Here is a 23,110-nt window from a genome sequence, read left to right as displayed (position 1 = left end):
CTCCCTGGTGTTGTGTTTAAAAACGTGTGATCCCAAGTGCTAGGACCACTTTTGTGTGAGCTCTGTTCTCTTTTAGACTGCATCAATTTCATGTAGACCACTGTGACCTTGACCTAACATAAATCTGTCTGCCTCTGTCTCCCAGTTACCAGGATTAAAGGTGTGTACCACCACTGCTTGGCCTCTATGGCTAACTAGTCTGGCTAGCTCTGCACTCTGATCTTCAAGCAAGCTTTATTTGTTAGACCATAAACAAAATATCAGCACATCCTTATACTTATATAGGTATATTTACTTGTTTCTGGTAATATGATGTATATGTATCTTTATGTGTATAATTAAGGGCATATTACGGACAATAGGTTTACTTCTCTAAGAACTCATTATCTCAGTCCATGTAGAAATACATTTTCTCAGGAAAATCTAACATGAGAATGAAGAGAAATGGCCACATGCTTTGTAAACAAAATTAACCTGTTTTTGCAAAATAGCTTTAATATGTTTTCTTTGTAAGTATATTTCTTTTATGTTTTGCACTTTTAGATCTCTCCAGGAGATTTAGTTTTTGTAAAGTGTACAATAAGTTGAGGCTCTTAAATGTTAGCCTCATCCTCTTTCACCTCCTAGCTTTATTTCTTCTCCTTGAATTAAACTGACCCCAAACAACCATTTGTCTAGTTACAATTCCTTCTATTTTTATTCAGTCTTTTTGTAGTTGTTTCTGATTTTCCTTATTCTCAATTTGTCATTGTAGTCATAGGATTTATATATGATGATTTATATTTTTATCCAAAAATGAAGAAAACACATTTGTTTCATTAGTAGATGAAATTTAATGATATCTATCAGTTTCACTAAGTTTCTCATTGTGATACTCCTGATATTTAGAAGATATCCTATAGTAGTGGTTCTCAAGCTTCCTAATTCTGTGACATTTAATAAATACAGTTGTGCACTGGTGTGTGGGACTATCTTCATGTTGGCAGACAGACCTGGTCACTATAAAGGAGTAATCTCAGTTCCTAAAACCATCAGAAATACATGACCCTATAGGTGCTGAAACACACAGGTTGAGTCTGTTGCTCTATAGCCTTCAAATAGGAATAAGGAAATAAGGCATTTTACTTAAACCAAAGGTGCTTACATTTGCTTTTAGTGTAGAAAGTAAGGCATGTCCGCAAATAGCTGTGTAAAATACATTGGAAAATACATGGTGGAGTGAGTGGTAGATACTAGTGGAGTAATGCAAATGTCTTAGTTATTTTTCTGTTGACATGACAAAATGGTGTGACTAGGAAACTTATAAAAGAATGTATCTAATTTGAGTCTTATTTACAGTGTCAGAGGGTTAAAAAAAATCTATGACCATCATGGTAGGGAGCATTGCAACAAGCAGGCAGGCCTGATGCTAGAGCAATTGCTCAGAGCTTAAAACTGGCTGGGGTCTTGCCATGAGGCTATCACTATCTTTATTATATTTCTCCTTATCTTTCATCACAAACTAAGGCTCCAACATTACATATCCTAGTGTTCTTTTTCTCCTCCAATTGTACATTTTGTATTTCTTTTTGTCACGCTGGCCCTTTTTCATTTTAGATCTGCGTAAGAGTGAAAAATCATAATCACATTACACAGTCAATGCTTGACTATATTGAAATCTTCTCTACCAGCAAAAGTAGTCTGAAACTCTTCAGTTTTCCCTCAGGCACATTCTTAACACAAGGGCAAAATGCAGCTGCCTTCTTTGATAAATTGTAACAAGAACTGTTGTAAGCCTAGTTGCTAATTTTGTTCACCTCTGAAACCAGTTGATTTTGGCCAGCATAGTCCACATTGCTCTAAGCCTTATTGTCTTCCAATATCCTCCACTTACAGCATTCAACCACTTTTCTAGTTCAAAGTCTCAAAGTTTTCTACTTTCCTTCAAAAAAGGACAAAAAAAAAAAAATGAACCATGACGGTTAGACATGTTACAGCAATAGTCCGCTCACTGGTACCAATTCGCATTTTAGTTACTTTTTTATTGCCATTATGAGATGCTATGACCAAGGCAACATTAAAAGAAAAGTCCATAGCCATAGTGGCAGGAAGTATGACAACAGGCAGACAGGTATAGCACAGGACAGGAGCAGTAGAGAGAGAGCTGGGGGTGGGGCTAGCTGGGATTGGTGGGAATGGTGTGGTCTTCTGAAATCTCAAAGCTCATCTCTAGTGACACAATTCCTCAAACAAGATCACCTTTTGAATCCTTCTCAAAGAGTTCCACTAACTGAGGACCAGTTTGACTTCAGATAATACATTTGCTATTTGTGGAAATTCAAGGAAAGATTTGTTTTGACATATAATATAATGATACAATTCACATGATGTTAGAATCATCATACTAATAAGAAAACAAATTTATATAAGTAGCTTTGTTCAGGTCTTCATAAATATTTCTCTTTTCTGACAGTTAATTTAGGCTAGGAAGACTGACAGAAGAAAATTTAAATGTGGGCCTCAAGGCCTGGTAAGTTTATGATGGCCCAACAGAGAAAAAATATGAAACAGTGGGCAAAAGTTGGTTTATTAAGAGGAAATGTCATTATATCTGCTTGATAAAGTGGGATCTGAGGTGTATGATGGAGAGGGTACCTAGTAAATACTAATGGCAGAGCTAAATGTCATATTTGAGATATAAGTAGGAGAGTTGATATCTAAAGTTTATTGTCAAAGGTAAAGGCATGAGTGTGATTGCTGTGGGGTATTGAAGAGGGTTAAGGTAAAAAACTCGAGAAATAGCTATTTCAAGGGAACAGAAATAAGGACCCATTGTCAGAAAATGGGTCTCAGGGAAAGTTGTTAAAACAGCAACTGAAGCAAATATAGGAAAGCATTACCTAACTACATCAAATCAACATAAAGCTAAGGACAATAGATAGGAGAATGAGCTTTGACAGTTAAGAAAGTGACAGTGGTATTTAAAACAACAGTTTCAATATATTTGTTGAAGCAAAGTCCAGATGCAGGAAGTTAGTGCATGGACTTTTGAAAGGGAACTGGAAAAAGTTAAGTGGGGGTGCCTTTCTGAAAAGGATATTGGTGAAAGGCAAGAGAAAAAGTATCATTAGAGGAGAAAGCTGAATCTTGGAGACCCTCAGAGATTTACAGACAGAATGAATCAGTACCAGGTAAGGATAATGATGCAATAGAGTAAGGAGACAAATGAGATAAGGTTCTGAAGGGGGAAAAGGGGTATAAAATTTCAGGTACATGTAGAGATGTAACTTTAGGAAAACAAAGGTGTTAATTCCTCTTTGATGAGCTGGAAGGAGCAGAATGAAGAGAGTAGTTTTTTGCAGTGTAGAGAAACATGGTGAGATCACATTAACTAAGTTAATTTGATTTTCTTCAAAAGGAAATGGATAAGGGAACATAAAGACAGGGTTGTGGAAGATAAAAGGCTTTGAAACCATAGTTAAATAATTTAATTAATCCAATTGTGATCATAAAGCTTGGAGGCAATACTTGAAGCTGAATAACTTTAACTTGTAATGAACAAATGTTTCCTCTTTTTTTTTTTTTTTAAATGTTTCTCCATTATAGCTTTGTGGCCTGGGAACAGTGCAATACATGTTGCGAATTACACAGTTTGTTAAATGTGAGAACTACTGCCAGAGGTTTTGAAAGTAACAATTAAAATTATAACATCAACCATTTTGAAAACACCTGCTAATTTTTAGGGTGGACTTGGCACCAAATCAAATGTAGACACTGAAGAAAAGAAGATACCAAAGCAGTAAAACTTTTGAGCTCAACAGTTAAGATCTCTAAAATGCCTGATTAAAGGTTTTAGCCGATTCATTTTTCTACAGTAATTATTCAAAAGAATATTTTATTTTTACTTTCTTATAGATTTTAGAAAGCAATAATCTAAATTTGGATGAGTTTTTAAAACTGTCATTTCATCAGGAAAACCAAAATATACTCTAAAGAGAATCAGTAGTTCATAAATCTTAGCTTCTTTGTTCTTAAAAAACACTAGTAATAGACAAATATTTAAGATGAGCTATATTTCTTAGAGAAGAAAATCTCCTTATTTGTTTTCCTCTTTTAGAAAATTCTAAATATGAAGATAAGTGTTACTTTCTTATTCAGTTATTGGTTTACCTATTGAATATGAAGAGTCAATATTTTCTTTACCCTCCAAGCTGTGTTTTCTATAAGTTAAATTATTGTCCTAGAAATATTATGACAAAATTCTCACACACCATTTAACATAGTAAAATATTATGATACTATATATTAAGTCAATGTACAAAAATGTTAAAATACATTATTTCACTTGATCCTTGTGATAAGCACTCTGAACTCACATTAATGCCTTACCTAAGTAAAGATGATAAAGAACTGTTAACTCATGCTTCATGACATCGTCTTTCTTTTCCATTAAGCCTGCTTCCATTGATATTTTTAAGTCAGAATCAATGAGTTCACAGCAGCTAAAATCTAATTTGCTTTTTAATTCTCACCCATTGATGTCTCTGAAGCATTTTTGTGTTCAATTTATTACTAATTTGCTGAAAAAAAATCTCCCTCTAATTTCAATGATTTTTTTCCTGCCTTTATTCTAAAACTTTGTGACACTTTCCTACTTCTAGTTTTGTTTTTGTTTGTTTGTTTGGTTGGTTGGTTGGTTGGTTTTTTTTTTTTTTTTTTTGAGTAATTGTGTGATCATAACCATCACTTCTAATCTGTTCATTGAGAAATCTGGATCTGCAGACTTGAGCTGCAGAATTTCTCCCCTTCTTAAAAATCAGTCTTTTAGGCCAGTTAGCCTAAGAGCTGAGAGAAATTACAGTATTTTTCAATCAATGATTTCTGCTGTATAGTAGCATTTTCATTTACTAAAAGTACATTAAAAACAAACGAATACAGCTTTGTTTCTTGACAAATCAATGAATTAAACAACCTCATGACTCAAAATCAGAAGAAGGGGGAAACTGGGTATGGTGGCACTCATCTTGAATTCCCTGGCACTTGGAGTCAGAGGTAAGCAGATACTTGAGTTCAAGGCAAGGAAGTCCTGCATAGAGAGTTCCAGGGCATCCAGGGCTTTAGTGAGACTCATTCTCAAAAAGAAAATAAAAGTGGAGAAAAAGAATGTGATGCACATTATATTGATTTTGGGCTCCTCATCTGATTTTTTATTAATCTTTCCATCTAAGACATATCACAGGACTTTATTTCTCTGACTGACATCTTCTAAGAACTTGTCCAATACTACAACAATTTAGTTGATATAGTTGATGATACAGAAATACAGTGTTTCTTAAAGCTTCTGCCCTCAGTTCTTAAAACATATCTTGTACTGAGAATCTTAGCCTTAAATACAATTACAAATAGAAATTGTACACTTCAGTGACATGTAAATTGTTCCTAGGAAACACTTTGATGAAGTTCTAACTACTTTATCACTTAGTAGGACTGATTTATATTTATTGTAAATTTCTCTAATAATTACTTTGTGTAGAAAGAAACCTGCCCCTGACTCCAGTTTAAATGCTGTTGACCTCATGCTAGACTTCATTAGAAGAAACTTACTGTGTCCTGCCTTAGAGCCAATGGATTGAGAAGAACTTTAAACCTGATCTGCTTCTTCCTTCTCATTCAGAAAGACAAATGCTATCCTTCCTACTTCCTTCAACTCTCCCCCCCCCAGAGAACTAGGAAAAATAAAATGGATTCAAATCATTCTTATTATTTCCTTCTCCTGGAAGCTTATTGATGAAACATTCCATTATCTTCCTAAAATCTCTTGCTGCCTCAGAGCTTATTAGATGTGTGTTGGGGTTCCTATGAAAACTACACCTTTTAAATCAAAACATGGTATTTAATTTCTTATTAGGAACCCTTGTCTCCTTTCCTAAGAGGAGGTCACTTCTTCCCAGGAAACAATGTAATTTATGAAAAAACAATAAGAAAAGTGGAGAAGCTAAATACAGATCAGGTAAGTTTTTTACAAGTACAGATTTTTAATTATGAATATTTTAATAGAACTAAAATAGTAACTCAATTATCAAGTACCAGGCAAGACTAATGTGAGTTGTACTGTGTCATCATGTCTATGGGTTTTCATGCTTTCTTTAATATTTTTATATTTATTTTACTGTGAAGCACATTTTACTGAAAGGGAATATGGAGTCATAGAAAAGTTAATGGTAGAAACTTACTTAATATATGTTATATATTTTCTTTTAAACTGATTTATAAAAAATAATATTAAAGGCTATAATGTCTTAATTATGTTAATGTTCTCAGACTTAAATGAACAGTATGCATTAACAATAGGTAAAATATTCTGAAAGGTAAAGAAAACTGAAGCTTTAGCATTTTAGTTAGGTGCTTCAAAGAGAAAGAATTATATTGTCTCACAATTTTATAAAGCAAAAATAAAAAACTGCTGTGTAGAACAAGACCACCATACTTCTAGAATTCTCAGGGAAGGAATCCTTTTCATTGTCAGCTTAATTTGTGGAAGTCTCAAGCATTCTTTTGATTGTGTCATTACATTCCAACTCCCCTGTTATCACGTGGTACCCTACATATGCATCTTCATATCAACATCCCTCTCTGCATGGCTGTCTCTGTGTGAAATTTCTCATTTTTTATAAGGACATTGGTCATATTGGATTGGATCCCACCCTATTAAATTGATCCCACTCCAAATTGTTTCTATCTGAAAAGACCATATTTTAAAGAAAAGCAAATGTTGTATTACTGAGACTTAGAACATCACTATGAATTTGAAGTATGGGTAACAATTCTGTGCATAATAGGCAGTTAAATATTATAAAATCAGTTTGGATAACAAAATTATTTTATCATTTATAAATGAAACACTGCAAATGCATTGGATTTTGTTTTAAAACTTCTTGGCATGAGAGTATGCTCTATTTTTATAAGTACTTATTGGCAGTTGTTTGTAGACTTGTAGGGAATAACATGTTATTCCTTCTTTTATGCCTAGTAAAAATGAAATTACATAAATTTTCAGAATTATAACCATCAAAATGCCTACTTTTGGTTTGCTTGTTAAACCGAATAGTGTCTGAAGATCTGAGGCATTAAACACAAGTGTTCCAGAAAAAGAGCCCAACGTTATTATATCAAGTAGAAAAACTTCACTGGATGTTTCTGATCTTCCAAGTGATACTTTCTAAAGCTATCAAATTACATTTATATTTATTCAGCATAGCTATCAAAAATGATGGTTCACACATTTTAAGTAGTAAGGAGTATTTAGGGGTACATCATTTAATGCTGCTTTCAGGTTACTGTTTTAATGAGAATGAATAGCTTTTCCATTTTATAGCCTCTAGAATATAATCCTCATGCTCCCAGACTGATAGCTGAGAATCCAGCATGGGACTGACTCAGACCTAGAAGGCCTGAGAAGTCTAAGGGACCTCAGACAGTGGAACCAGGATGTATTCCTGGTGCACAGAAGGACTTTGGGGGCAAATCCCCCATGGAGGGATACTCCCTTAACCTAGAGACAGGAGAGAAGTCCTAGTCCCTACTACAAATGGCAGATTTAGATGACCCCTCCTGGAGGGCATCACCCTACATGTGGAGCGTGGAGGGAAGGGTGGTCAAGGTGCATGTGACGGTAGGAGAGAGGGAAGGGAAAGGGAGGGAGGGATGGAGGGAGAGGGAACTGGGATCGATATGTAAAATAAAAATAAAAAATAAATTAATAAAAAAATATAATCTTCATGTCTTAGCACTCATACAGCTGAAGCAAGAAAGAGAATTTTAAGAACAGAGCTTTTGCTTATTCTTGATATCATAATTTAATAATTTTACTGATTTGTGAGTTTTATAACTGCTACACAAACTGTCCAGTTATAATTACCTGTGCAAGTGGAACAAAGATAATTCGTTGTTTTGTTGTTTCCTCGGTGATAGGGGCTATACTATGTCATGCTAGACAAAGGTAAGGCCCAAAGGAAGCAATTTGCTGGCCCTAGTAACTGACCAAATACAACTAGTACTGAAATTAGACTTATCCAAGAAAAAAAGAGGCCTTTGTAGTAAAACGTTCGTAAAGTAGTGCCAGTTGTAAGATAATTGTATTATGACTCTTTCCCTCTCTATCTAAAGAAGTGACCTCTGATAGATCATAATTGTTTGATATTTTCTGCTTTAAAGTTTAGATTATGATATACGTCAAAACATGATCCCCATATGAATATTTTCCATTAAAACAATAACTTTGGTAGTTGAATATAAGAAGTGGGGCTGTAAAGCACTTGAGTATATGAATCTCTGGCTTCCATCTTAACACCAAGACTGAAAATAGTAAAGATACTTCTTTAAAGTCTGAACACTACATGGCGACATCTTATAACATGAAACTACAGATAATATATTTATCTGTCACATTTGTAGCAAAGGTTATTAAAACATGTAGTTAGTTTTCTAAAATGTAAAGATCTCAGTGTTATCATCTTTGTAAAATGAGTCTAGAGAAAGGAATGCCAAGAACTGTTTCTATGACCTTCATATATTTACCGAGGTAGTTGCTATTCATAATATATGCTTCCTCATGTATTTTTCTTTATTTCAAAATAACTTATGAACCTAAAAAGCAATTCATATAGAGTAAGCAGTTTCAGAGTATAAAAAGAATATTAAAACAATGCTAATAATATTACTGACAAATGACTTCTCTAGCTGGGTTTTCATGTGTCTAGTTTTTGTTTTGATTTGTTTTGTTTTGTTTCTTCAAATAACCAGTCTTGGAAGTTTATCACTCTATTCATATGCAAGATACATATAATATCTGTGGATTATTTTATATGTTAAAGCAGAGAAAAAACACTTGGATGAAACAAGAGTCTAAACTGTTGGATCACATTACTTTTCAATAAAAGTCAAAATTTTATTTTCAAAAAGAAAATTTACACCGAACTTAAATTTTCAAACTTGACTATATTTGAGTGACTGTAACATTATGACCAAAAACATGAGTGATCTTTCTTGAAAAGCAGACTTTTTGCAGGCTCCTTTCAAAGCAGAATAATAACAACATACTATAGGCATGTTCAAATATACCTGAAGTAAACACACGCGATATATGTAAATATTAGTTTCTTTACTGTACTTCTAAGAAAAAGTCATGACATAAACAAGCAGGTGCATTGTGTTTAAAAGCAAATTCCAGATTTTCTCAGAGTTGATATAAACAAAGCCCCACCCTTAGAGTCTGAGGTACAAGTCATGAATTCCAGTCACATCTTGTCATTAATTAGTTTTGTCACTAGAAATACATCATCTTAATTTTGTCATCATTGGGAGAGTACTATTACTATGTTCAAATTCAATGAAATAGATGATAATAAAATTGAATTATGGTATCAACACTGATATAATAATTGTGATACACATTTATCCCTCACTTAGTTTTTAGTACAAAATTTACAGACAAATCATTTACTCCACACAGCAAGTCGATGAAAGCAATATTTGAGTAAGAGTATCTGGTAGATGAAAGCAAGATCTTACATTTTCCAGATTAAAATCACCAATCAGTGGTTTTCAGTGTTTGAAAAAAAAAACTCTTCTCAATTTTCGTAAGTATAAGGTCATTGCTTCCTCAATAAGGAGACAAGTATCCTTCCTGATATTGAAAATCACTCTATTGCATTATTTCCTAATTTAAAATTCTTTCACATGTTCAGCATCATATGATTATTATGTAATTAGGTGTTGCAGTACCTGTTGAATCATCAAAGAAAGTTTAATCAATATTCATAATAATTTTAGGATTAAGTACAACTAGAATATTTAATTAGACATTTGTAATTCTATGGCATACCTAGGTAAGTAATTTGATAGTCATGACTACTGAACAAATAAAAGCATAATTCAATAAAAATTTCTCAATGTATAAATTAAATAAATATCAATGCATATTACACATATTTAATTATTTTATGAAAGACACATTGTGGTTTTCAAATTTGTTTTAAAATTTTTATTGATTCATAGTAGTTCTGATTTTAGGTGGCTATTTTTGATATGTGTTTTAGGAATGTTGTCCTCAAATACAATGCCATCATCATGTCATCCAGCAACCCCAGATCATCCATTCTCCACATTGTCAACAGTCTCATTCTAGCCATCAAATCCAGTATATAACAGAAAATGAGTCAAATATTGGGCATGAACACTGTCATGGTGGGCAAAGCCAGATACATGAACAGGTAAGATCAATAAGCTGAATGCTTAGCAAAGTTTGTGAACATTTCTTAGAGTAGTATTCTAACACTCATATTAAATTTCCATTCAAACATTGAGGAATTATGCCAGTGGTGGAATTATGCCATTAATTTCCTTGTCCCTTCACATCCATCCTCTGCCATTGCAACCCCCCAATAAAAGAAAATTTAAGAGAAAAAAGGAAAAAGAGAGAAAAAATCTTGTCAGTGTGACACTCTGAGTCCCACCATGAACTCCCTTGTCCATAGAGCTTTACTTGCAAGTGTTTGTTGCGAAGAGTCATTGGTCTTGTTTGAGGCCTCTGGTTGGGCCCTCACTGAGACTTTTCTTGGATATCCAGTTGTTACCCTGTTCTGTGGAGATCCTGCAGCTTTGGGTATGGGTCAGACCCCTTCATATGTTCCAGCAGACCATAGATGGGGTGGATGTTGGGGTAGCCTAAGACATAACCCTGATTCTATACCTAGCAGCAGTCAGTTCTCCCTTGTTCTCACCACTAGATGAGCTCTCCAAAATTTCCCTGGCTAATTCACGCCTGGTATTAGTTTGTACAACATTTTGAAAACAACTATCCAGAATCCTCTCAACAGACAAAATCATTCATGTTCATAAACTAAATGTATGAAGTTATGACTTGATTCATGAATATTTAATTGTAACTTATAACTGATCCTTAGAAATGAAACCAAACAGTTGTTCAGTGTTACACATTTTCATGAGATATAATATTCAAATGAACAAGGAGTTGCAAATGTTATCATCTGAGATGATTGTTAATGATATCATTTCACAAGATGGTAATTAGTTAATTAGTTGCTGTATATATTGTTTGAGAATACATTATTCTATTTCAAGTCAAAATATACTTATACTTTATTGTGTATTATAAGAAAATAGAAACCAAAACTTAGTTGCCAAGGAGAAACCTCCCTGGATACAATCTTGAGTGATTAATTTATGTTGTGAAGACTTTGGAGTCTTCTAAACATCTGCTGCACAAGTGATAATAGGAAAAAAAAAGATTTTCTTCGATCTGGTAAAAACTAATGATAATGACAGAAATAATGACAAGGTAACTGTGCTTACTCCAATTTCAAATTGACCTCTCTTATAGACAACTCTTTGGAGAAGGTAAAAGAAAAAGAAAGGAAATCATTAAAAGGAAATTAAAAAGAAAAGTAGGTTCCAATACAGGAATTAGAATAGTTTTTATATTAAATACACATGGGATTATTTCTGATACTTAGAATTGCACACTTGGGTCATATTGTTAAAACATATGACTAGAAATAATTTAAAAGTCATGTTTTTCCTATATAAAACAGCCTAAAATTATCTTTCCTCTGACTGTCTGCATGGAAACATTAGCCTCTATAGTAGTGCATGAAATTTCTTACATGGATTCGTGATGATAAAAGTAGCCATGTTATTAGATCAAATAATTTGAAATTATTATTTTATAGGTCATAATTGATCATATAGAAATACTTCTGCACATTTCAGTTTAATCATTAATTTTGCTTCGCCTCGGTTTCCTCTAATAGAGGAAAGTGGAAGCATCTAAAATGTAATGTAAACCAAAATTCTGGCATCTTCCTTAAGACAGAACAAACGTTTGGGGGAGGAAAAAAAATCAATTTCAACTGGGAGATCAAGAGTGTTTTCAGGAAGTGGGAAATGACTTTGAAAAATGAGCAGTTTTTCCACATTTGATATCATGGTGTTACATGGAGACAATGGCTAAGGAAGAAAAAATCATCTAGATAATATTACATATTTGGAGAAGTATATTTTGTCTCAAAATTTAGATGGGCTGTGGAAATAACTCAGCAGGTGTCTAAAGCATTTCCCATGCAAGCATGAACATCTTAGTTCAGATCCCTAGAACTGTGAAGCCAGGTAATAGTGTGTACATCTGTAATCCCAGTGCTCCTAAGGCAAGACAAGAGGCAGGTAGGAGAATCCCTGGAAGCATGCGGGCCAGGTAGATTGATATATGCACTGGCAAATACTTGATAGCCATTTTTCAAACATGGTGGAATGCAAGATCTTACACTTAGGTTTTCCTCTGATGTATAAGTGTATGCAGTGGCACATATGGGGCACATTTACACACATGAGGACACATGTATCACACACATGCAGACACAGACACACACAGAGTAAAGAAATAATCAAGAGCAAGAATAGTCAGTTGATTGATCTGAATAAAGTGCAAGGTACACAAGAAGGACATACTAGGTTGAAGTGTCAACATGGTTCATTAAAGCTATGTCAGGAAGTCTTAAATGCAGTACTTTAGAAGGTTAACTATGGTAGCTTTGTGCCAAATAGACTAGCATATTGCTAAATATTCTTCTCATAATGATCATATTGGGATGATATTATTATTGTCTTTTGTACACATAAGGAAACTAAAGTTTGAGGAAGTTAAGTTACTTGTATAGACTTATACATTTAGCATGTATTAGATCCAAATTTCATACAAAAGGTAAGAACATTTTGACACTGGAGAGAGATTGGTGATGTAATAATCTAAATCAGCTTCAGGGTAAGAAGTTTCATCTCCAGCACTTTATATTTTAACCTATTTATCTTAATATCAAATATCTCTGTAACATTCTCCTTCATTAAATTTTAATAGTTATATTTACCTCACAAAATTGACAGAAAGTCTAGAAGAAATACATGAAGGAAGATTTCCATAAACTATGAAAACATGTAAAAATGTCATGGAGGAAATTTCTGAAAATAATAAAGCATAATTAGATTAATAACAATAAGACTGGTATAAAGGAAAATTTTTAAAGAAGGAAGCAGGATTATAGGTTTCAAAATTTTGGCTAGAAGCAACAATTTTGTAGTGATATCCATTCCCTCATAGTTAAGCTGATAATATATGTGGCAGGCTGATATTATTATCTACTTAGAAAATAATCATCATATTTATATGACTAATGTATATGCTTCAGCTTCATTATTTACACTTGTGATTTCAATGTACCTTTGTGAAATTATGTTTATGTTTTCTTATATAAAGTTTTACTGTCTGATTGGTACTTTATGAGGATAACAATGAGGTGTACAAAGAACATGGACAAAGGAAGGCCTTGGTATTCACAAGTCCCCTACAGATGTGACATGTAGTTGGAAAAATCTGAAAACATTGCAGACCGGATGCAAATTGAACTCTTTAAAAACTGAGTCGGGGGAAAAATAGAGGAGAGCAAGAAAGGAGATACCTTAAAAAAAGGGAACCATACAGGTTTAAAGTGAAATATAGCACTAGGGAAATGTACAGAGATACACTAGGATGACCCCAACTAAGAATCTAAGCAATAGGGGAGAGGCTACCTTAAATGCCCTTCCCCTATAATGAGATTGATGACTACCTTATATGTCATCCTGGAGCCTTCACTAAGTAATTGATCAAAACAGAAGAAGAGACCCACAGCTAAGCACTGAGATGAATTCCTCAAATCCAGTTGTAGAGAGAGGAAGAAGTGATGAGAAATGCTGCTGGGGAAACCCAAAGAAACAGCTGATCTGAACAAGGGGGAGCTCATGACCCCCAGACTAACAGCTGGTAAACCAATATAGGACTAAACCAGGCCCCCTGTAATTGGGTGTCAGGGGGCCTGGGCAGTCTATGGGGCCCATGGTAATGGAACAGCATTTATACCTAGTGTACAAATGGACATTGGGAGCCCATTCCCCATAGAGGGATACCCTCTCAGCCTAGACACAGGGGAGGCCCCAAATGATGTGACAGACTTTGATGATCCCCCATAGAAGGCCTCACACACATGAGCACACATATGTATCACACACATACAGACACACACAGAGTAAAGAAACAATCGAGGGAGAGAATAGTCAGTTGTTTGATCTGAATGAAAGGAAGGTGCACAACATGGAGACATACTAGGTTGAAGTGTTAACATGGTTCATTAAGATTGAGTGAGGAAGTCCTAAAAGTAGTATAAAATGAATGTATATTGTCAACATAACTAGCATTGTAGAACATTCACCCTATCTTTTCTTCTTCCTTTTTTTCTTTTAACATTTATGTATGTATTTACTTATTTGTAGAGACACATGCCACAGGAACACACATGGAGGTCAGAGGACAGTTCTTAAGAATTTATTCTCTTGTGCAACCATGTGGGTCATGGGGATTGTATCTAGGCTACTGGGCTTGGAGGCAAATACCTTTACCCACTGAATGATCTCAGTGGCTCTGATTTCTTTCTTTGTTTTAACAGAGTATTTCTGATTTTTAATTTGAGACATCTGAGTCATCTATTCCAGACTTTTCAAAACTGGAATCTACATTCCTTTAAGGAAATCAGATTTATTAAGGAAAATAGAGAGCTCTCATGAAGAAGAGTGGTCCCCAAAGAATGTCTATGGCCTATGAATATTATACAACTATGATGAAAATATACTGTGGTTTGTGTCCAGCATTTATTTTTTGCTGAACTGTGTTTCATAAACTGATTTTCTTAATACAGATGGGGTTGTGAGTGCCTGTCCTTTGCTTGATTTCTGGTCCTTCCATTTGTCTCTGTATGCATGGACTTTTAGGGTATTCATTCAGCAGAAAGGCTGAAAAAGAAGTATCAACGTTCAAATTTGAACTACTTATTTCTTCATTCCATGTTCAAAATAAAGACACTTTAGAGTATGACCTAAGCTGTTGCTCTCCAGGCAGTGAATCTTTGGATGATAGACAAGGTGGCCAACAGTATCAGAAAGATTAATAGCAAAGAAATGAGGCCAATAAAATATGTCTTGAGTTAGGACAGTAGTCATAATACTTTGTATCAGAGAATTTAAATATTTTTCATGTCTCTTAATTTTTTTTCAATTTTCTGCTAGCTACTTTTCCATATTTGATTGACTAGATATTCAATCCCAATAAAAAGTGAAAAATTTAGATAAAGAATGTAAAGGACCTTGGATTGAACAGTTTCATTTAGTCTAATTTTAATATATACTAATAAATCAAATCAAATGGACTTTCATTTAAGTGATAATAGTAATTCTTCTATACTCAGCATAATTGAAATAATTCACATTTTATTTACTTACAATAGGTAGATAGGAAAGAAATAAGGTGGACTGGAGAGATGGCTCAAAAGTTAAGAACATGGACTGCTCTTGTAGAGGACCTAAGTTTGATTCCCATCATCTGTGTTAGGTAGCTCACAACTCAGGGCCTGTAACTCCAGCTCAAGTGATTTGACAATGTTTTTGACCTTCAAAGGCATATACAAACCCACTCATACACACACACACAAATTATAAAATTAAGAAAAATGAAATGTGGTGATAATTAGAAACTGATATATTTATTTATTGTACTGTTTTATTTAAGCAATTATATTCAAGAATTGAATGTTACTCCAGAGGGGATGGAAAACACTAAACACAGCAGGACTGACACACATATGAACTCACAGAGAAAGTGGCAGCATGCACAGGGCCTGCATATTTTTACGCCAGGTGGGATCTCAGTGCTCAGAGAAGACATGGACACAAGCCACAATTCCTAACCCAGAAGCTGTGTCTGGTTAATAACCACTTGCAAATCAAAAGAATCAGTTTTCTCAAAGGGAGTCCCAATGGGGATACAAACCTTTCTTAACTCTAGGCCCCATGCCCAGCAGTAGATGGCCAACACAAAATGTACTCAATAGCATCTTTGGAGTTTCTTTGTCTCCTAAGATTTTTGACAGGTCATTTTCTTTTATTTCTTCATTTTTAAACTAAAGACTCCTTTGAGTATATGTTATTGCTTCTTCTTGTTTGTTCTTAGGGGGTTTCCCATGTGTTTTTTTTGCATCTATATGTATATTTTAAGCTTTTTGAAAGCTTTTTAACTTCAGTTTTGTCCTATTCCAGTTTGATAGAATTCATTTTATCTTATTTTATTTCATTGTTATTTGCTAGATGCCTGTTTGTTTTCTAAGGAGAGACAAAAAGAGTGTCTATCCCAATGGGGGAAAACATGAAGGAAATCTGAGAAGAATTGGAGAAGGGACAACTGTAATCAGAATATATTGTATAAACAATACCTATTTTCAATAAAATAAAGAAAAAATAACATTACTCAAGTTTTGTATTCACTAGACCACTTAGAATTGGATGAAATGAAATTGAAAATACTATGCTGAGTTTCTTTTTTCTTTTTTTTTTTTTGAGTTTCTTTATGATTCCTCCCCTCCTGAAAATATACACATCTGATATATAGAAAATTCAGTGGTTTAATTCATGTGATTTTAATAGATTCTTTATTCTTTAAAATTTCATATCAGTATATCTTTCAACTTAGAAAAACAATATTGTTTATAATTGTAATTGATATTACTTCAGGTGATCATTCAGGATGATGGTCCTGAGAAATTGGATCCCAAATATTTTGGAGAGTTGCTTGCTGACCTAAGCCGGAAGAATACAGACCTTTATCATTGCTTATTAGAACATTTGGAGAGAATTGGAGGAAGGTACTTTTTTCTCTTGATGTTGCAGTTGTCAAATATTTTAGTACATTTGTTTATAAGCAACATTTTGTTCATAAGCACTTACATGAAGGATAAAGGTAGGGACTGATGTACTAAAACTCGTTTACCTTAAAATATTATTTCTGTCTTGCTGTCATAACATATATAACTGTTTTTCTGTTTGTTTGACATGTTCACCATACATGTTTATACCTCATTCTTCTACTGTGTGCAGAGGAAGCAATTAGACAAAGATAATTATCAGTCTGTTTCTCTTGATGATTCTGTAACTGTAATCTTCCAAGTCTTCACAATTCCTCCAGGAGCATATACCAGACTACTATAATCACTGGAAATACCATAAGAATTGCCTTCTTAATTTGGTCCCCAAAACACTCTTTCAACCTTTCTCTCCAAACACTCATTTTGTTGCTTGAAATTTTATTATCAAACTAGAATTTTGATCATTTTGCTTTGTTTGGTGGAGATTCAAATATTGTTCTCACCCCATTATCTTCCTAGTACACATAGATTAAATTAATTGACCTTATCTTGAAATGTGTTTTTATTAAAAAAGGAATGAATAACATGAAAACGGTTATAGAGGGAAACTAGACTCAAAATTGGAAGTGAGAACCAGAGGGAGAAAAAGGAGGTAGAAGAAGAGAAAACCCAAGAGCCATTTGCTGTCCAGCGCTTTCATATCTACCCTCAGATGGGCTGGTGAAAATGGATGATGTACTAATTCTTCATAATTTATTTATTTTTTTACTTAGATACTACTTAGTTTTAGTAGGTTAGCTAATTTAAGTGAAAGTTCCACTTTTTTGATATTTAAAAATATTTATTTGGAATTTTAACTTAAACCAGTACTATTATAATATATAAAATATAAAACAAGTAGAACAGGCATATTTATATATGATTACTGAATCCGTTTCTCATAAAGTTTTTTTTATTGTTATTCTTACAGCAAACAAGACTTTGAGTCTCCAGATGCAGTAAGTGCAAAAAACATTTAATAAACAACAAAGTACATTGTGATTGTGATACCAATAATATTCTTTTATTTAGTATATTTATTAGACTGAAAACACAGGTTAGTAAAATAGTGTTTATATCTTTGTAATGACTACAAATATAATAATCAAAAGAATAGTTTTATGATTATTAGTAGGATTTAAGTTGTCACTGTTAAATGTATAATTAAAATTTATCTGATCACAAAACTGCTTTTAAAAAACAATATATACAATAAAAATCAATATCTTCCTCCTGGATGGAGAGGGCACTGGGATTGGTATATAAAGTAAGATTGTTTTTAATTTAAACAAAAAATTTAAAAAATCAATTTCTTCTACTATGCTTCACATAGTGTGTGGCATAAACTTTAAGTGGAAAACATTTCAGTATTAATTTCATTACATTTGTAATTTTGTAAGAAAATTCAAATAGTTTTTATTATAATAAAAATAACAATCACCTCTTGTGCATTTTTTTAAAAATATATTATTGTTTTCAATGTATCACTATTCTACATTCACTAAAGTAATTCTGTAAATCTTAAATTGCTTTTGAAAAGTACTTATTTTAGCTTCTCTCTCAAATTTAGTTGAAGCTTACAAGTGTTGCTGTGGCAACAACATAATCTCTCAAAAGTCACCGTAGCCTTGAGCAAAATTTCTTTAAATCCTATGCTACCTATAATTTTATTTCACAGTTTTCATAATTTAAAAATTAAGCTTCTCAAATGTATCTGTCATCAAACAAAATTATTTTTGGAGAATACAGTGATGATATTTTTAGTCAATTTGAATTTTTTATATCATTATTATTACTCAATAATCATTATTTGCTGTAATGAGACAGGATCTGGCTATATATCATGGCCTGGCCTTGAACTTATTATGTAGCACAAGCTAGCCTTGTTCCTCTTGCTTCAGTCACTTGGGTCCTTCGAGTATTGGCATGTACCACCACACATAGAAAAGAAACCATTTGGTTTAAATTGCTTTTTTCCCTACCTGTTTGGTTTGGGGCTTCAAAGCCAGGGCCTTACAATGTTATCCAAGCACTATGCCACTGAGCCCTTGCCCTAAAATATTTTAAAAACAGAAATAGGATGTTTGGCTGGTTGCCCAAATCTCTGGAATTTAGTATTATTTCCAAGTCTGTGTAATATAATTGAGTATTTAAAATGAAAATTGGTAAAACTGTAAATGGTATTCATAGAAACTATTCTTTGAAAACTAATCTTCTGCTATCCTCCCAAAGATGCTTTTTCGCTCAAAAGCCTAGGAACTGTGGCCCATAAGATTAAAATATTGATACTTTCAATGGATAAATTCCATTTTCTTACAGTCAGAAGACATTGAGTCATTGATTCCTAAGGGGCTGTCAGAGTTTACAAAACAGCAAATTCGTTATATCCTGCAGGTAAGATGGGATCAGTGTTCAATTTTGATATCATAGCTTTTGCTTCATCTTATTATATTTTACTTTGTCATGTTGTGTTAAGTCTAAGAAATCTGTCCTTTTCTAACATAAAATAAAAAGGGAGTGGTTCCGGAAGGGAGTGGAAGGAAGTCTTGAAACCTGGGAGAAGCAGATTGAGGAGAAAGTATATGGACACATTGTGTGAGAAAAGAATCTATTTTCAATTTAAAAAAGAAATTAATAATAATAACAATAAACTTCAGATCAACTTGTATTAATTTAAATTTTTCCTTAAAAAACTTAGTGTGTATATGTGTCTATTAAGCAATCAACTCTAGGAAACTGATACAAACCATGATTCAGCAGTTGACTATATTTTAATTAGATAGTATCTATCACATTATAGCTTACTCAGATCAACAAGACTATGATTTCTAACATTCAGCAAATCAATCTAGAAATATTACCTTCTGTAAATGGTTCTTATTCACTCTTCCATGCCTTAGTACAATATGATTCTAAACCGTAGTCTGTCCCTTCTCTTCCTTGCACCTCTCTAATAATACTCTACTTTCCCCCCATACCACTCCAGTACTGGCAGTAAGTGATGGAAAAGTATTGCCTTGCCTTTTCTGTATTGTGTAGGAATTGAATCTATTGGAGCAGGAAATGCTCCAGTAATGAAGGGGAATCTACAAATCAAGAGAGAAGCTAAGGAACTATGTCTGAAAGTAGCATAAAAATGCTAACCAGGACACAGAGGAAAAGAAAGCCTTAAATATGTCTGTAGCAAAAGGAAACTAATCTAGATATTATGGAAATCACTATGGAGGGTCCTCAAAACAACTAATATCTACTCTTATAGTTAGGGTTTCTATTACTGTGATAAGTGTTTATTTCACCCTCTACTTCCAAGTTATAGTCCATCAGTATCGGAAGTCAGGGCAGGTATTAAAGCTGAGGCCATGGAGGAATGCTGCTATTGACTTTCTCCCTGGCTTGCTAAGTCTACTTTCTTACACGACTCACAATCACCTCCCCAAGGGTGGCTCTGCCCACAGAGACCTGGTTCCTCTCACATAAATAATCAGTCAGGATAGTATCCCACAGACATTCTTTGTTCTTTGTTCTGCTTCTTTATGAAATACATGGCATTTTAGAATTCCATTTTGATTTGTAGTTATTGTTTTGGGGCACATATTTTTGAATGGTTTCTCTCATTGTCAAATTATATATTCATGACTTAATTCAGCAGGTTGATTTGAGCATTTTTTCCAATTTTAAAAAGCTGTAGAAAGCTTTAGAGTTCTATGTCTCATTATCCTATATTTAAAATATTATTCTGAAACATTTATTCTCCTTTAAGTAAACAACAGATTAGCACATTGGTATTATAATTTTTGTTTCAGCTACCAAACATAAATGAGAAGGCTCAACATGTTTATAGCCTATCATGTTTACCCATATGATTTTTTCCTTCTTAATGTCCAACATTTCTTGATTTAGAATTTTATTCTATTTAGAGAAATTCCTTTAGCTAGTCTTTTCAAGGAAGTCTAATAGTGACTTATTATTTCCATTTTCATAGGCCTGAAAATATGATTTCTTTTCTTCATTTGAAAAGGAGCTCAATTTCATTTGATTTAAAATTTATAATTGATATTTCTGCGTTTGGAGCATTTGGAAACAAATTATTGTATCACTTTTGCCTGTCTCTATGATTTCTAGGAGAAATCTACTACTGTTTTGTCTGGTTTTCCTAGTAACTAGGGTTACTCTTCTGCCTTTCAAAACACCTCTGTGTTCTCTCTCTGTCTCTGTGTCTCTGTCTCTGTGTCTCTCTCTCTCTCTCTCTCTCTCTCTCTCTCTCTCTCTCTGCATTCCTGGCTTAATTTATAGAAGAATCTGACTCTTTCTTTTCCAATTCTAACTGTTCTTTGTAACTTGATATTAGCATTTATCGATTGATTTTTCTTATCAACTTGAGACTTTTTTGTCTTTCAATGTTTAGTGAGTCTAGACAGAAACCTGAACATTTTGTTGCTGTGTTATGAAACTGGGCCTTATTCAAACATTTTGTTTTAGAAGATCAACTCTACATAAAAAGATCAGAGGAAGTAGGACAGTTTTTACTACTGCTAACTGGAAGACAATGTTTTCCTCATTGGCCTGTCTACATATGATAGGATGGAAGGTTTTATAGTATTAAGAATACAAGAGAGCTTGGGATATAATTTTTGTGCTTTTAGGATGAAAGTCTCATCTTTTTTACATGAACCTAGTAAATAGTATTGGGGTATTGCTTTAAATCCTTAGCATGGCAGAATTCTGGGATCATTTTTTACCCTCTTATCATTAGGTGATTACTGTCACAATTTCTCCAACCCAACTTGATGTGTGTTTGGTTAGAGTCAAATTGTTATTGTCTAAATGTTTTGTTTGCTTATTTTTCATTGTTAGTCTGTTCCTTTCATGGTCATAGCTAGAGACAAAGTTTTTCATCATTTTGAGGTTTCAATATTGTTTTATATATAGCTTGTGATTTTGAGTCACACTTAAGAGGAACATCAGGAAAATTATTTCTCTTCCCTCTGTGAAGAAGCTGAAGTTCCCCTTTAAATCTTTCCCATTAAACAAGTGATAATGATTTATTGTGTTTTCTCTCCTTTGAAATTAGTCATTTCCATCTATATTTCAACACTAAAGTTTATTAGTATTTTGTGAGCATGTTACATTAGAAATATTGACAAAGGCATAGAATTTCGCATGCATTTCTACAACTTCAGAATTTATTATTAATGAATTCATAAGCTATGTCAATATGTTGGCTGTATGTACATCAACAATTACCCCAATTGTATTTGATATTATGGCCACTGGAAATGACAAGTACTTTTCCTCAAATCTTAGCTACTATTATTAATATTCATTATGCATTTCATGTTACAAATGACATACAGGATACAGAAATGCTAAGAAACCATTAAAGAGTCAATGAGATTCAAAATTTTCCTAAAGGATTGAGCAGTACACTCATACAAATGCAACGAGAGCCATTGGAGGTAGTTAGATATTAAGGAATCCTATCCTGAAGGAGTTTTGCAAGACAAAATCTCAAGGTGACATGTTTCAAGGGTAGTCCATATGAGTTATTTCCATCTAACTTCATTTCCAGTAAGTCATGTCAAGAAGATACAGCCATCATGAGCTATAGTTCAGATGCATGAGACACAAGGTCTGATGTATGTAGATAAGTCTCCACATATCAATGTTAGGTTTACCTCATTTCATATGAGTGTTTCATCAGTTGTTTGTCAGGTGTGTAAGATAGACTTTTGGACCTGGCATTTTGTTTCATATGGTTTTGATATGCCCATATTCCTGTGTGATTTTCATTTAATTTAATTTTAGAAGTTCATAGGTGGTAATATTTATTTTGTCTAAACTGATGATTTACTTTTCACTCTGTGCCTCATGGTTCTTACTGGGTTATTCACTTGCAACAAACAGAACAGGGAGTAATTCTAACTCAGGATTTGTATTCAAAATTCTGAAGTCTAGTTCGGTTCCCTAGTCAGTCTCAAAGCTCTGTGTGATTTTTGAGGGATGGGGCAAGTATCACTTTTTGCCATAGCAGAGTACCAGTTTTTTATGTCCCATCACTCACATAAAGTTAACAGCATTCAGTAAATCCACTTTCAGGAGATGTGATGCCTCATCTTGCTTCCCCGGGCATCAGGCACTCACATCATGCATATGTATATATATGCAGGCAAAGCATGATCACATGTTTTTAAGAAATGTAGTGTGAGGTATCTTACATTTGAAAATGTGGCAAATAGCCTTTGGGAGGAAATCGAATCACTCAAGTCAGGGTACTACCTGAAAGCACCAAATGCAAC

At 33.6% G+C, this 23,110-nt stretch overlaps 1 protein-coding gene across 1 annotated transcript in view; it reads left to right on the top strand.

The window, feature by feature from the left end:
• Positions 1–23,110, top strand: part of Pof1b (POF1B actin binding protein) — a 59,556-nt gene that overhangs the window by 21,666 nt on the left and 14,780 nt on the right. The window contains exons 5-9 of the mRNA XM_051179466.1: positions 5,888–5,989; positions 10,077–10,250; positions 16,645–16,775; positions 17,746–17,773; positions 19,134–19,208. Coding sequence (XP_051035423.1) covers positions 5,888–5,989; positions 10,077–10,250; positions 16,645–16,775; positions 17,746–17,773; positions 19,134–19,208 — 510 coding nt within the window. The remainder of the gene's footprint in view (positions 1–5,887; positions 5,990–10,076; positions 10,251–16,644; positions 16,776–17,745; positions 17,774–19,133; positions 19,209–23,110) is intronic.

The sequence above is a fragment of the Phodopus roborovskii genome, unplaced genomic scaffold (genome assembly GCF_943737965.1).
Source record: "Phodopus roborovskii unplaced genomic scaffold, PHOROB, whole genome shotgun sequence".
NCBI lineage: Eukaryota > Metazoa > Chordata > Mammalia > Rodentia > Cricetidae > Phodopus > Phodopus roborovskii.
This window is presented reverse-complemented; position numbering and strand designations above follow the sequence as displayed.